Here is a 14,328-nt window from a genome sequence, read left to right as displayed (position 1 = left end):
ATGAGCAAGGAGAAGCACCACCATGACTGGATCCTCCGCCGCTACTGCGGCGCCATCGCCGCCTGCATCCTCATGCTCTTCACCGTGGTCGGCTTCATCGTGCTCATCATCTACCTAGAGCTGCACCCCTCCAAGCTGTCCTTGTACCTCCAGGACGTGCAGCTCCGGTCCATCGACCTCAGCGACCTAGCGCTCTCCCTCGACCTCCAGGTACGCACAGTGTGTTAGCTAGCTAGTCTGATGCATGCATTTGGCCACCCTGGCCGATTTCGTGACAATTGGAGGATGAACTAACACACGGTACCTGCTAGGTTGCCGGCCGGCACCACGACGACGACGCAGGTGACGATCATGTCGTGGAACCCAAACGACCGTGTGGGCATGTACTACAAGACGCTGGACGCGTTCACGACGTACCGTGACGAGCCGGTGTCGATGCCATCGATCTACCAGGGCCACAAGGACGTGTCGGTGTGGTCCCCCATGATGTCGGCGATGCCGTGCCCGTGGTGTAGTATGTGGTGGATGCCATGAAGCAGGACATCGTGGTGGGCTACGTGCTGTTCCACGTCAAGGTGGAGGGCCACGTCAAGTGGAAGGTCAGCAGCTGGGTCTCCGGCGGCTACCACCTCTTCATCACCTGCCCCGCGCTGCAAAGAAGGGCATTCATGTCATTTTACCAGCCACTTAACGCCGTTACTAGCCCAAATGGACGACAGTGCTATCTAGGGAAGGAAATTTCAACTTGATGCTAAATAAGAAAGTTCAAAATTTTTAGTGCTAAATATGGAAGACTGATTTGTTTCAGTGCCAAATACATAATTCTCCCTACAAAGAAGGTACTCGCACCTGTCTACAGCTACAGTAAGTAGTGCAGGGTCAAGGGGCGAACGACTATAGTTGACAACACGGACAAGCTCGAAGGAAGCCGGCATGCCGTATGTACGGCGCGTAACGCTCGTCCCACTAGTGCGCCCTGGTGTGCGTGCAGAGCCTCAAAGGAGGCAAGGCCACCTCTGTGTCGGTGTCACTCAAGATGTGTGCTCGATGCTGGTCATCGTATTCTACCTCAAGAAGGGGATACAACGGGTACTGCGTGGGAGGGGTCATCATGTTAAAAAATGATAAACAAAGGGTTAGAGTATTCAAATTAACATTATGTAGCATTGCAAAATTTGAACTACTTATTATGTAATACGAACATAATATGAAAGCATATGTATATATTCAAAGTAATATTAACAGGCATATAAACAACTTCACTAGGAAAATAAGCAACTTCTATGTAAGGACCTGTTGTCCACCAGTGTTTCTTATTAAATTATTACAATAGCTTGTCTGCATCTGCTAGAGCAGCTCATTATAATTTTAACCTAGGGATGAGTAGCCCAGTATAAGATGAATTGATTGAGAACTATCATGTATGTTATACTTAGTCCTATACTCTATACTAATATGTCTAAAAATACAAGTTGTCTACTTTTTTCGCACAATGCTATGATGGACTCATAGCAGTACGATATCGACGATGTTGTGCATGATTTTAGAGGTTATAGTGCTTTTCAATATATGCTTGAGTAAAATGATCATTTGGATTAATATTTCCATGTAAGAAAACAAGCATATAACAATTTAAATCATAAAAACCCAACCAATCAAATTTGTCAATATATATTAGACATAAATAGACATTTGTTTTTGCTATAATTAATAATACATTTCACGTATATATTAGACATAAATAGACATAAATAGACATTTGTTTTTGCTATAATTAATAATACATTTCACGTATATATTAGACATAAATAGACATAAATAGACATTTGTTTTTGCTATAATTAATAATACATTTGTCAATATATATTAGACATAAATAGACATAAATAGACATTTGTTTTTTAAAATAAGCATATATGTATGTCTAGTGCACAAAAAACACATAAATAGATTTACATTTCACGTGTCTTTTAATTAGACATTTGTTTTTGCTATAATTAATAATACATTGTAAGAAAATTAACGATTAAAGTATATAAATAATGATACAATGTAAGATAAATTAACGGCTAAAGTATATTTTAAAAAAATCTCACAATCTAATGGCTAACGATTAATATAAAGGGGCAGTGAAGGTATGAGGGTTTTGATTATGAAGAAATATGCACCAAATTTTACCTTAGCGAGGGTTAAACTACAGTGAGGGCGTCCGTGTCGCGTCGGCGTGTTTGGCGCGGCAGGCGCGGCGTGGCGGCGGTGGCGCTGCAGGCAGGAGGGAGGGCGGGCGGCTCGTGGGTGTTATTTATCTGGTCCTATCGCGCCGTGGGCTATGGCGCGTCACTGCCGCGCCAAGATCGGTGGCGCGACAGACCCTGCCACGTCACCCGTCAACAGCCCTGTTTGTCGCCATGTCATCCTCCCGCTGCGCCACCATGCATGGTGCGGCACAGGCGTTTTGCCGCGCCATGACAATAGGCGCGGCCAAAAGTGTTAGTTTTGAAAAAAAAAATAGTGTTAGATTTAAAATTAGTTTACAAAAAATGTTAAAAATAAAAAAAATCTCCAAATTCTACCAAAGATATCCAACATTCAACTATCCAAACTCTAACCCATCGGATCTGGCGGGTCTGAGTCTGTTCCTATAGTACTCGAACCTGAGAACCCATGGATAATTTTTACCCGCTTCACTCTAGTAACTAGGCCAGCCCATATATGTTCCTCAGCCCACCATACAGCCAAGCCTAACTCCCGGCGGCATAAAACGCACTCCGAACTCTCAGCCTCAAACCTTATCGTAACGTCCTAGAGCATCTCGAGCAGTCCCCTCTTCTAACCCTTAATAAGAAAAGAATGTTATTTTAGAGATCATGTAGCTACAGTAGTTTTCCAAACCCAATTGCAATGAGAATTTTTTTTCTCAGCCCCTCAAATCATAGCCTCCCACCCCTCAAATAAAGGGGAGACATCTTCTCCCTCAATTCACTATTTTTCTCATTAAGGATTGGATTTTCTCTCCGTTGAAGAGAAGACCTTCGAAATCCCAAAACACATTTTATATCTTCCCTAATAACTAGTATTTTTGTTGGAGTTTTCTCCTCCTGCCGGAGACGCTCTCGTAAACACCAACACCCCCCCCCCCCCCCCCCCGACGGCCGACGCGCAGCGCCTCTAGATTCCATAATCCATTTCCCTTCTCTTTTAGTGTCTGTTTAGTTCCCAAAATTTTGCAAAATTTTTCAAGATTCCCCGTCGCATCGAATCTTTGAACGCATGCATGAAGCATTAAATATAAATAAAAAATAAAACTAATTATACAGTTTAGACGAAATTCACGAGACGAATTTTTTAAGCCTAATTAGACTATGATTGGACACTAATTGCCAAATAACAACGAAAGTGCTACCGTACCATTTTCCAAAAAATTTCGCCAACTAAGGCCCTGTTTAGATCCAAAAAAAATTGGATTTGGCTACTGTAGCACTTTCGTTTGTATTTCACAATTAGTGTCTAATTATGGACTAATTAGGTTCAAAAGTTTCGTCTCGCGATTTCTGACCCAACTGTGGAATTAGTTTTTTTTCGTCTATGTTTAGTACTTCATGCATGTGCCGCAAGATTCGATGTAACGGATACTGCGCAAAATTTTTTGGAATCTAAACACACCCTAAACAAGGTCTTAGACAGTGTCTCCCTCTCCTAGCTCCACACTGCTTTGCTCATGGTGTTGCTCTCCGGCTCCCAGGAAGATGACCGGTGAAATTCTTCCTCCTCTCCAATCTCCATTAACCATTTTTGCAGCTACCGTCTAGCGCCCTACTAACCCTAGCCCCCCGTCCCGAAGGGACGCCGCTGCCACTGACCTCGCCTCGGATCCGGAGGTCACGGACAAGGACGCCAGCAAAGGAGACTCGCCACAGCCAGCTCTACCACCAGCTGCCCCGCCGTCACTTCCGGTGCCACTGAGTTCGCCGTCAATCCCTTCATCACAAGCTGCTTTCATCGCTAGACCGAAGCGTGTCCAAGTGGAGGCGCGCAAGTCAAAGCCTGCCACGAAGCAAAGGAGACCTGCTGGCTGCTGCTGTATTGTTCTATGTAACTGGTGGAATTAATGGACGTCCACGTCGGGCTCTGTTCGCTTGGGTTATAATTTATATTTTTCAGTTTATTTTTTTAGCTGGAACAATATTTTTCTCTCACAATAAATCAGTCGGAATAGTATTTTAACTTGTTTTTTCAGCGAACCGAACGGGCCATTGGAGAGTTAGCTGGATGTGGTGGTTAGTGGTGAGGTTCATCAGAGTGTCAAGAGCATGGATTAGAGTTTAGTACTACAGTCTGAGCATTTTACTTGGTGTCTAACCCCAGCCGCGCCCTGTCCTAGTCGGTATGGCGTTATTCGACTCCTTGTCCCGTCGGCCACTCCATGGTGTCGAGCCATCGTCCGGCTGAGATTGCGGGAGCGGTTGATGCATTAATGGGATGTGACGCTGTCGGGGAGCCCGGTCGAGGCAGAAGCGATGGATTATTGCCGAGCCGGCTTCGAGCGAGACGGAGAATCGACATCTCGTCCGAGGCTTTACGCGCGGGGCCTCGGGCGAGACGGAACATTGGTTCCCCGTTGAGGCCCCCTGTGTAAGGCCTCGCGCGAGGCGGAGGTTTGGTGGGCCGTCGAGACCTCCCGCGTGAGGCCGGGAGCGAGGCGGAGAGCTGGTGGGCTCGGACGAGGCCGGGGTTTAACCGATGGTTTACCTTTCGGCTTTGACTTTGATAGGGCTTAAGTGATTCACTCGGTAAATGTTTGGGGGTACCCCGTTTTATGGTACCCGACACCATGCCACAGGGGTCGGGCGAGGCGGAGCCCGTGCCCTCAGGGTCGGGCGAGACAGGGCTCGTGCCCGAGGGGTCGGGCGAGATGGAGACCGTCGCCTTAGGGTCGGGCGAGACAGAAACTGTCCCTTCGGGGTTGGTCGAGATGGAGACCGTCCTTTCAGGGTTTGTCGAGGCTGAAATACGTCTTTGATTATCTAGGCGAGTCGTCGTCCGTGGTCCTCAAATCCCTACTTTGGGTACCCCTAATACCGATACCCGACACCACTCTACTGATTATGATTGCACACATCTCGATGTGGTGTTGAACGGTGAGGATAGTGTGTGCCTAACATCTACACACCAAAAAACTTTTTTGTCTCCTACTCGAGAGTCGCGCCCTCTTCGTCCCCTCACCGAGGGCCACACCATCACTGCCCCCATGCCGAGGGTCACGCTATCGTCGTCCTAGACGCTGCCGACCTGCAGCGTTTCCACGTTGCCCACCTCCTGCACGTCTACCGCCCGTGAAGAGCTCGAGCTCAGCACTCCAGACACAGCTAGTGTCTCTCGTGCTTCTCCAATCTCTAATGCTCTAACTTCAGATCTTGTGTGTAAAATGCAATTTGTGCAAGAGCTAGCAAACTGTGATTGTATCCAAAGCAGCAAAATCATGCAAATTGTATAGATTGCCATTGTGTTGTAAAGTGTCTTGGAATTAAATCAAAAGTAATGCTGATTGTTGCAAGTTCATAGATGCACAAGGTGTTCTGTTGTTCTCTAGCTTGTTTCACTTAAATTTGGCTTATGCTGATGCTTATGTTTATTTCTTGTGAGAGAAAAACAATATTCATTTGCTGAAAAATACTGCTAAAGTAATGTTGTAGAACAGAGTCCTCGTTCACTTCGCTGAAAAAAACAAGCTGAAACATTATCCCAGGCTAATTTGTTGTTAGAGAAAAATACTATTCCATCTGAAAAGACAAGCCAAAAAATATAGATTATAAGACAAAGTGAACAGGGCCAAAACAATCTATATTTGAGGAGGCAAAAGGCATTCATACAAATTTGCAAAAAGACATTTAGATCGCACCAAATGTCCAACTAGTGAGGCTATATTTAGTTTCTAAAAAGTTTTCCAAAAAATGCTACAATAATCATCATATCGAATCTTACGATACGTGCATGGAGCATTAAATGTAGACGAAAAAAAATTGCACAGTTTGGTTGGAAATCGCGAGACGAACGTTTTGAGCCTAATTAGTCCATGATTGAACACTAATTACCAAATAAAAACGAAAATGCTACAGTAGCCAAATTTCTAAATTTCGCTGAACTAAACGCAGCCTGAAACTCAGCAAGAACATCATATCTGATTGCTCCTGCAAAATAAAAGGTTCAGAAAAAACAATGTATGGTTCAGAGAAACAGCGTGCTACTTTAAAATATTATCGTAATAATTAAGAGAATGTATTGATGGCCATGTATGGTTCGTATTTATGGTCATGTATCGTTCAGACGCTTTGCTTCTATTTGTACAGGTCTATCTACTCCTACAAGGCTACCCAACCGGCCAACCCAACCCAACCCGGCAACCCCACCCCACATCACCGAAAAAAAAAGAGCACATTTGCTCCCCTACGCCATGTCTTCCCAGCAGCAGCAGAAGAGGGTCGCTGAGCAGGACGGCGAGCACGCCAACGGCGCCAAGAGGTCCAGGGCGCTGGCCATAACCAACGGCGAGGTGAAGCAGGAGCAGCGCGCGCAGGGAGGAGAAGAGGCAGGCCAAGGTGGGCAGGGAGAGGGAGCTCTGGTGGCGGTGGTGCAAGCCATGGAGGAGCCGCAGATCAACATCCGGATGGCCGTGTCGCATTTCCACTGCCATACCTGCGTCCTGCCCCTCAAACCCCCTACCTTCGAGGTCAGTTACTCCTACTGATAAACGGTATTGAGACAAAGATTTAGCGGGGGAAATTCTGCCTGGGTCTTTTTTCAGACGGGGAGGGTGTTCTGCTAGAAAATATTGAAGAGCATGGAAAGAGGGAAGAGGGGAAGACGGTTTTCTAGGAGGAAATCAAGAACTTTCCTTTGGCATTCAGAAGAAAAAAACTTTCTTTGGATCGGGTGTTTTGTGCTATGATGAAATCTTGAATCCTTTTTGGACGGAAAGAATTCTATGCAGAGAAATGTTGATATCATGCGATTAATTTGATTCTTGAAACTCTTGCCTTTGTTTTGGGTTGTAGTGCGAGGCCGGCCACGTCGTGTGCCGCGGCTGTCGCGGCAGCCACGTCCAGGCCTGCGCCGGCGCCGGCACCTACGTCCCCTGTGCCAAGCTGGACGGGATCGTGCGCGACGCCAAGGTGGCGTGCGCCTACGAGGCGTACGGCTGCACGAGCTGGGTCGTCTACCACGAGTCGTCGGACCACCACCGCTCCTGCCGGTTCGCGCCCTGCTTCTGCCCGGCCCCTGGCTGCGGGCACTTCACCTCGCCGGCGAGGCTGGCCGAGCACTTCTTCAGCCACCACGCCTGGCCCGTCACCGAGGTCGACTACGCGAAGCCGTGCAAGCTCGCCGTCCCGGGCCCCGAGGAGAAGCTGGTCCTGGTGGGCAAGGCGGACGGGTCCGTGTTCCTGGTGTCCCCGTGCGCCTTCGGCGCGGCCACGGCCGTGTCGCTGGTGTGCGTGAGGGCGTGCGGCGACGCGGCCGCGGGGGCACCCCACTACACCTGTAACCTCTGGGCGGAGGTCGCGGGCAACGCCCTGCTGCTCACGTCCGTGGTGGCCAGCAGCGACCTGGCCGGCGGCTTCCCGGCGACCGACAAGATCATGTTCCTGCCGCTGCCGCCGCTGCTGTACGGCGAGTCCGGCGAGCCGCCTGCCCTCATGGCCCGCATCGACAAAGTCGGCGCGTCCACTATCAGGTCGAGGTCCCCGTCCGCCACTCCGCCGTCGAGCCTGCCCAGGAGGATGCTGCAGTAATGAGGATCGGAAACTAGGCACTAATTAGTTAGCTTGGTTAGCAGTAATACTCTACTCCTACTTCAATATTGGAGTCTTAGTAGTAGCTGAATGTGGTGGTTATGGCTTATTTCAGGAGGTCAGTAAACGATCGTGGATTATTTATCGTTGACTGTTGGTTTGGTGTGAGAGAAAAACACTATTCCTAGCTTAGAAATTTACGATCGTTTAGAATCAAGCAAACAGCGAACAGGCAGTACTACTAGTTCTCTGCATTTTACCTGGTGTCTAATTGCAGTTTGGTAGTACTTCAATGCAAGTAGCTCTACTTATTTATGCAACCTATAATTCCTCCAAGATTTGTGCTCCTGTGAAATTGGTTCGTGCGTTCTTGACGGGCCTTCAGAGTTTGTACTTTGACATTAAAGTGAACTATGATCAAAAGGGTAATGGCAATATCAGACAATTAGAATCTCCTTAAAGCCTACATCTTGTAATCTTGTGTAATAAATTGGGATCATATGTGCAAGGACAGGGGCGCTGGAGACCGGCAGTAATAAATTGGGATCACCCATCTCCGAGAGAACGTAATTACGAGAAACGTGTTGCTCAAACTAATTTAACTTTAATCAAGTTTATAGCAAATAGTATTAGTATTTATGTCATTCAACTAAATTTATTATGAAAATATATTCTATAACTAATCTAATGATATTTATTTTATTTTATAAGTATTATTATATTTTTTATATAATTTTAGTTAAAGTTTAATCTGTTTAACTCTTGGAACAATAAAAATTACATTTTTTAGTACAGAGGCAGTACTAGTCTTGGCAGTGCAAGTCTTTGAACGTGGTAAATTTTTTCGATTCATATGTTTTTTATATGAAATTACTGCATTGCAATGGCTCTAGGATCTTCACACCTTTTCTCGCTCGGATTCGTGTTCCCTTGGCTTTTGATCATGAGATGTACGCCTGGGCAGCGTCAGTGCGTCAGTGATGCCTTGCCTTTGAGATGTATTGTAGGCCGTAGGCCCGTGGCCTGTTATCTCGTGCCGAGTTCAGAGTTCTTCTGTAGCCACGTCTCTTCGGTTTTTTTAGGAACAGGAGGGGGTGCCCCCTGTGCTTTTATTGATTTTTGTAAAAATACAAAGTATGCTTACAGAGTGTCTCACGTAACAAAGAAAGAAATGTAAAAAATCTGAATGATTACGCATAACCTTTTAGCCATTGAGTAAACAGTGGTGCTATACTATGCTTTGTTTGAAGAATAACTTGAGCAAATTCTCTCCTGAAGATAGCTTTGCAACGTAGAATTGAGGGCTGAACTTGTCTGAAGATGTTATCATTTCTTACTGTCTCTTTGGTTTGAAATTACCGTCCTACAAAAGGTCTGTGTGAAATTCTAGTTACCTCCGCTTTTTTTATGCCCATTTGCTTACGGTTGATCTGCTCTCTGCTTGACTTCTAGTAGTTTTTCCTGTCCATGAAATATGGATGTGTCCGTGCCTCTCACTCAGGCTCTCACTATATAAAGAGACAAACATTAAAAAAAAACAGGCATATGGATGCGTTCACCTTGCAAATTTGTGCCTTCAAAATAGAGGCGATCGCCCACCTGCTTGTTTTCAACTTTTGGCTGCCATTGCACGGTGGAACTGGAATGTGAAGCACTGAAGCCCCGCTGTACATGGAGCATTTCTGCAGTACTAGTTGCCTGGTGCCCCTGAACTTGATGCCCTCCAAAAATTTCAACTATGCCACGGGAACACTCAATGCGAAAAGTGGCGTGATCAAGCCACGCGTCTCTAGCAGCATGCTCGTTTTGAGTGAAACAATCATAAATTATTACTGTTAGTTGGTTGGTTTGACGAGCGAGAAAAATATTATTCTGACTTTGAAATCCACAGTCCTTTCCATCTCTTCGTCTCCTTGTCCTGACATTAGCAAAGGGGATAAAGCGCAGAAGGTCGCCTGGTCTTGTCATTTTATCCTTTGTTCAGTTCACGCTGCATCCTCGACCTGTTTTGCGGTTGCGGCTCTGAGAATCAGAGGTCGTGGGTGGGATCATGAGCGGAGAGCCGTCGCCGACGCCGATGGAGACCGGCGACCGGAGCAGCGCCAAGAAGGCGAGGGTGGAGTCATCACCAAGGAACCAGGTGAAGCTAGAGGCGGCCGGGGAGGAGGCAGCAATCGGTCGATGCGCACTGTTGGTCTTGGGAGGGGATGCCGCGAGCGGCGTCGCCGCTGCTGCGAGGATCGAGATCGACAGGGACATGCTCCACTGCCCGCTCTGCACCCTCCCGTTGAAGCCTCCTATCTTCCATGTCTGCTCGCTCTTCTACCCAGCAAATCAATGGAGCTTGTTCACGCATTCTTCTTAAAAAAAGACCTTTTTTTTCTAGTGCGGCGTCGGCCACATGGCGTGTGGCAGCTGCCACGGCCAGCTCCCCACCAACCAGTGCCACTCGTGCGACGGCGGCGGCGGCGGCGTCTACGCGCCTTGCCCCGCCATGGACGCCTTCGTCTCCATGGTCCTGGTACCGTGCCCGCACGAGGCGTACGGCTGCCGGGCCTCCGTCGCCTACTACCTGGCGGGCGACCACGGGAGCGCGTGCGCGTACGCGCCCTGCGCCTGCGGGGAGCCGGGCTGCGCGTTCCTGGGCTCGCCGCCGATGCTCCTCGCCCACCTCGCCGCCGCGCCGCACTGCTGGCCCGTGGACAAGCTCCAGTACGGCGAGGCGCTCCGCATCCGCGTGCCGGACACCGAGCCGCGCCGCCTGCTCGTCGCGGAGGAGGACGGCGGCGAGCGCGTGTTCGTCCTCGCCGTGGGCAACCGCGCCGCGCGCGCCGTCCCGGTGACGGTGGCGTGCGTGAGGGCGCCTGGCGCGGCGGCGGCCGGGCCGCAGTTCACTCTGAAGATGTGGGCGACCGGGTTCAAGGCCCCCGCGTCGGGGAAGGTGGAGAGCGTGCTGGTGGACATGGAGGCGCCCAGCGCCGCGGCTGCCGGCGCGCTGGCCGCGGACGAGGAGGGCACGTTCCTGCCTGTGCCGCGCAACATGCTCCGCGGCGCGTCCAGTCAGCTGCACCTCAGTGTCCAAGGTCCAGGACTGACGGTCACGCGCGGTTGAATCAAGCTCTCCGGCAATGGAGGTGACAGGGATCAACTAAGCCGTCACTCTTGAGCATTTTGATCATCGATATCATGCGCTAGCATAGTCTGTGTTTATAGTTGAGCGAGACCAACTCTTTTCTGAAAACTCGATCTTAGGATGCTGCATAAATGCAACTGTGCAAGTTCAGTAATTCTTGATGCGATCAGTTGTGATTTCTTCCGCGATAGCAGCAATGCAGCATGATCGGCTGCCACGGCATGCCTGCGTAGTAGGAAATAGCCGAATAGGATAGCTCTTTCTGATAATAAGCCTTTATTATGATCTTTGTTTTCACAAGATTGATCCGGTTCAAGGGCAAGAACACCAATTTCATCATGGCTTAGAAAGACACCCAAAAATGTAAAGAATAATATTTCTTACCTTGTACAACACACTTGCTAAACAAAAAGTGTCCCAAATCCTAACAAAAACGTCTGGCGCATTTCTGATTTGAGGGGAAAAAACTTGTGTGACACATTTTGCTCATCCGCCAAACGCGCTGCGAATAACCTCTTCTTGGAGGGGCCACACTGACCATTAACAAGCTTTTGTTTTGGTTTCTCTTGCTCCTGTGTCATCTCACGTCAAACCGTCCTCGTCTCATCTCCTCCGTGGCGGCGATGCCGCCGCGGCCCCGCCAAAGGAGGAGCCTTCGAGCCTTTTACATATATGTCATTAAAAAAGTCTGTAATTACATATAAGTTATTCAAAAAATTAACCGTACATGAAGTGCCATCGTTCCGAACTTCTTTGCCCTCCAAGCCATTTCGTTGGTGTTCTCTTCGTTTTCACCGTTTGGGAGTACTGACAATGGGTCCGGTCAGTCAAAACGTCCATAATCCCTCTCTCATCCCTGTCCTCTCTCTCTCCAACTCTCTCTTTCTCAAACTCTCTCTCTTCTCGTGTGTGCGGCCAGGGCGGAGCTCGCCCGCGCCCGTGCCCACGGCAGCTGGCCGGGGCCGAGCTCGCCCGGGCGCGCCCACGACGGCCAGGGCGGAGCTCGCCCGCGCCCGCGCCCACGGCGGCTGGCCGGGGCGGAGCTTGCCCCACGCACGCCCGCGCCCACAGCGACTAGCCGGGGCGGAGCTCGCCCGCGCGCTGCCCGCGACGGCCGGGGCAGAGCTCGCCCGCGCCCGCGCCCGTGGCGGCAGGTCGGGGCCGAGCTCGCCCGCACGCGCCCGCGACGGCCGGGGCGAAGCTCGCCCGCATCCCACGCCCGCAGCGGCTGGCTGGGGCCGAGCTCGCCCGCGTTCGCCCGCAGCTGCTGGCTGGGGCGGAGCTCGCCGCACGCGCCCACGGCGGCCGGGGCGGAGCTCGCGGCGGCCGGAGCTCCCTAGCGCCCTACTTCACGGCGGACGACTTCGCAAGCAGTGCACGGCGTCTTCGGTGTCCAAATTGGTGGCCACGTCCGTGAGCGAGCCCCCCGGTGCGAACTCGAGGAGCAGCTGGCAGCCCCCGTCGGGCGTGGCGTGGACGCCCAGGCAGGGGATGACGTGCGGGGACCCGGAGCGCGGACAGGATGCCCCCCTCGCGCCGCAGGTGCTCGGCCGCCGCCATCCCCGCGGGCGCGGACTTGACCGCGAAGAGCGCGCCTAAGGCTTCGTCGGCGGCGAGCGACACCACCGCGCCCGACGCGCCGTGGCCGAGCGTGCGGATGCGGCGTCCCTAGCTCGTGCGTACATGCCCAACAGCGCGGTGGCCACGTACGGTTAGCCGGAGAGCGCCAGCTTCACGGCGTACCCGTGCAGCGCGCACCCGACCGCGAGGCCGCTGCAAGCCGAGAGGGAGGGCGAGAGGGTGTGCGTGGTGGGGAGGAGGCCGTGGGGGGACAGCAGCATCTCGGTCGGGTCAGGCGTGCGGCGGAGCAGCGCCACGACGAGGTCTAGGCGGCCGGACGCGGCGTACGCGGCCTGGAGACGGAAGGCCTGTCCTGGTCCACGCCGGCGTGCACCACCGCGGCGTGGAGCTCCGAGGCGCGGCGCATGGGCGCGTAGCCCACCAGTAGCGTCGTCGTGCGGTCCGCCGTGAGGACGCCATGCTGGACACTGCCGCCGGACGTGTGCCTGGTCGATGCCAGGGAGGGGAGCGAAGCGACCAGAGCAGCGCGGTGGTGGCGTTCGCGTGGAGTTTGAGAGAGAGAGGATAGGGATGAGAGGGGTATGATGGATGTTTTGACTGACCGGACCCACTTGTCAGGACTCCCAAACGGTGAAAACGAACCGAACACCGACGGAATAGCTCGGAGAACAGAGAAGTTCAGAACGATGGCACTCGTGTACGGTTAATTTTTTTAATAGCTTATGTGTAATTACAAAATTTTTTAATGACGTACTTGTAAAAGCCTCGGAGCCATTCCAGCACGGAAGGACAGGGAGACGAGGCGAAGACACCGTCGGCTTGCTCCGAGAAACAGGGCCAGAAACGAGCGCAAATGGCGGCGGATACGAATGCAAGGTGGAAGACGAGAAGCGAGGGGACCGGACAGCGAGATCTTTGCCAAGTTGGACCCCAAGTTCTTGACTGCACCATCTGCTCGGAGCCCCTCAACCCACCCATCCTCCAGGTGATCACCACACGCACCATTTGTCGCATCTACATGTACATCTACTACTGATACTACTATCCTTGCTGTCCCAAAACTTACTTATTTCTTAATGTGGGTTGTGGGAGGTAGGCCACATTTGTTGCACCACTCGGACATGCTAGGCATTCTGAGAGAAGTCACCAAGCATGCCTTGAAGGTCAGGCCAGGCTCAAACCTGGTAAAGCAGCGCCTGCGTCGCTTCGATAAGGAGAAACACAGGGCCATCAGCGAAGAGATTGCGAAGCTTTTGACGGCCAGGTTCATCAAGGAAGTATACCACCCCGAGTGGTTAGCCAATCCCGTTCTTGTACGAAAAAAGAATAGGAAATGGAGAATGTGTGTTGACTACATGGGTCTCAACAAAGCATGTCCAAAGGATTTGTTTCCTTTGCCACGCATATACCAAGTAGTTGACTCAACCTTAGGGTGTGAAACCCTTTGCTTCCTTGATGCGTACTTCAGGTACCATCAAATCATGATGAAAGAGTCTGACCAGCTTGTGACATCTTTCATCACCTCATTTGGATCATTCTGCTATGTCACAATGTCGTTCGGTCTAAAAAACATGGGGGCTACATACCAACGCTGCATGCTCAAGTGTTTCAGAGATCTCATCGGGCAGACCGTTGAGGCCTATATGGATGATATCATGGTCAAATCCAAATGGGCTGACCAGGTCATAGCCGACTTAGAGCAGACCTTCATGAAACTCCGAGCAAACGGCATTAAGCTCAACCCCAAGAAGTGCGTTTTTGGGGTCCCAAGGGGTATGCTACTGGGTTTTATCGTCTCCGAGCGTGGCATCGAAGCCAACCTAGAGA

General features: G+C 50.8%; 2 protein-coding genes and 1 pseudogene across 2 annotated transcripts; all 3 read left to right on the top strand.

Moving 5' to 3' along the window:
• On the top strand, positions 1–749 carry LOC136460356 (NDR1/HIN1-like protein 1; annotated as a pseudogene).
• A 5,640-nt stretch (positions 750–6,389) lies between these two features.
• On the top strand, positions 6,390–7,893 carry LOC136457860 (E3 ubiquitin-protein ligase SINA-like 3). Its single transcript, XM_066457864.1, has 2 exons — positions 6,390–6,727; positions 7,053–7,893. Exons 1-2 carry the CDS (start codon positions 6,452–6,454, stop codon positions 7,785–7,787), a joined length of 1,011 nt encoding a protein of 336 aa, XP_066313961.1. The 5' UTR covers positions 6,390–6,451; the 3' UTR covers positions 7,788–7,893.
• A 1,889-nt stretch (positions 7,894–9,782) lies between these two features.
• Positions 9,783–11,042, top strand: LOC136457859 (putative E3 ubiquitin-protein ligase SINA-like 9). The gene is made up of 2 exons (XM_066457863.1): positions 9,783–10,095; positions 10,174–11,042. The coding sequence occupies exons 1-2, from the start codon at positions 9,838–9,840 to the stop codon at positions 10,897–10,899; spliced, it is 984 nt and encodes a 327-aa protein (XP_066313960.1). The 5' UTR covers positions 9,783–9,837; the 3' UTR covers positions 10,900–11,042.
• Positions 11,043–14,328: the final 3,286 nt, after the last annotated feature.

The sequence above is a fragment of the Miscanthus floridulus genome, chromosome 6 (assembly GCF_019320115.1).
Source record: "Miscanthus floridulus cultivar M001 chromosome 6, ASM1932011v1, whole genome shotgun sequence".
NCBI classification, from domain to species: domain Eukaryota; kingdom Viridiplantae; phylum Streptophyta; class Magnoliopsida; order Poales; family Poaceae; genus Miscanthus; species Miscanthus floridulus.
The sequence above is the reverse complement of the archived record's forward strand: the minus strand, read 5'-3'. Positions and strand labels throughout refer to the sequence as shown.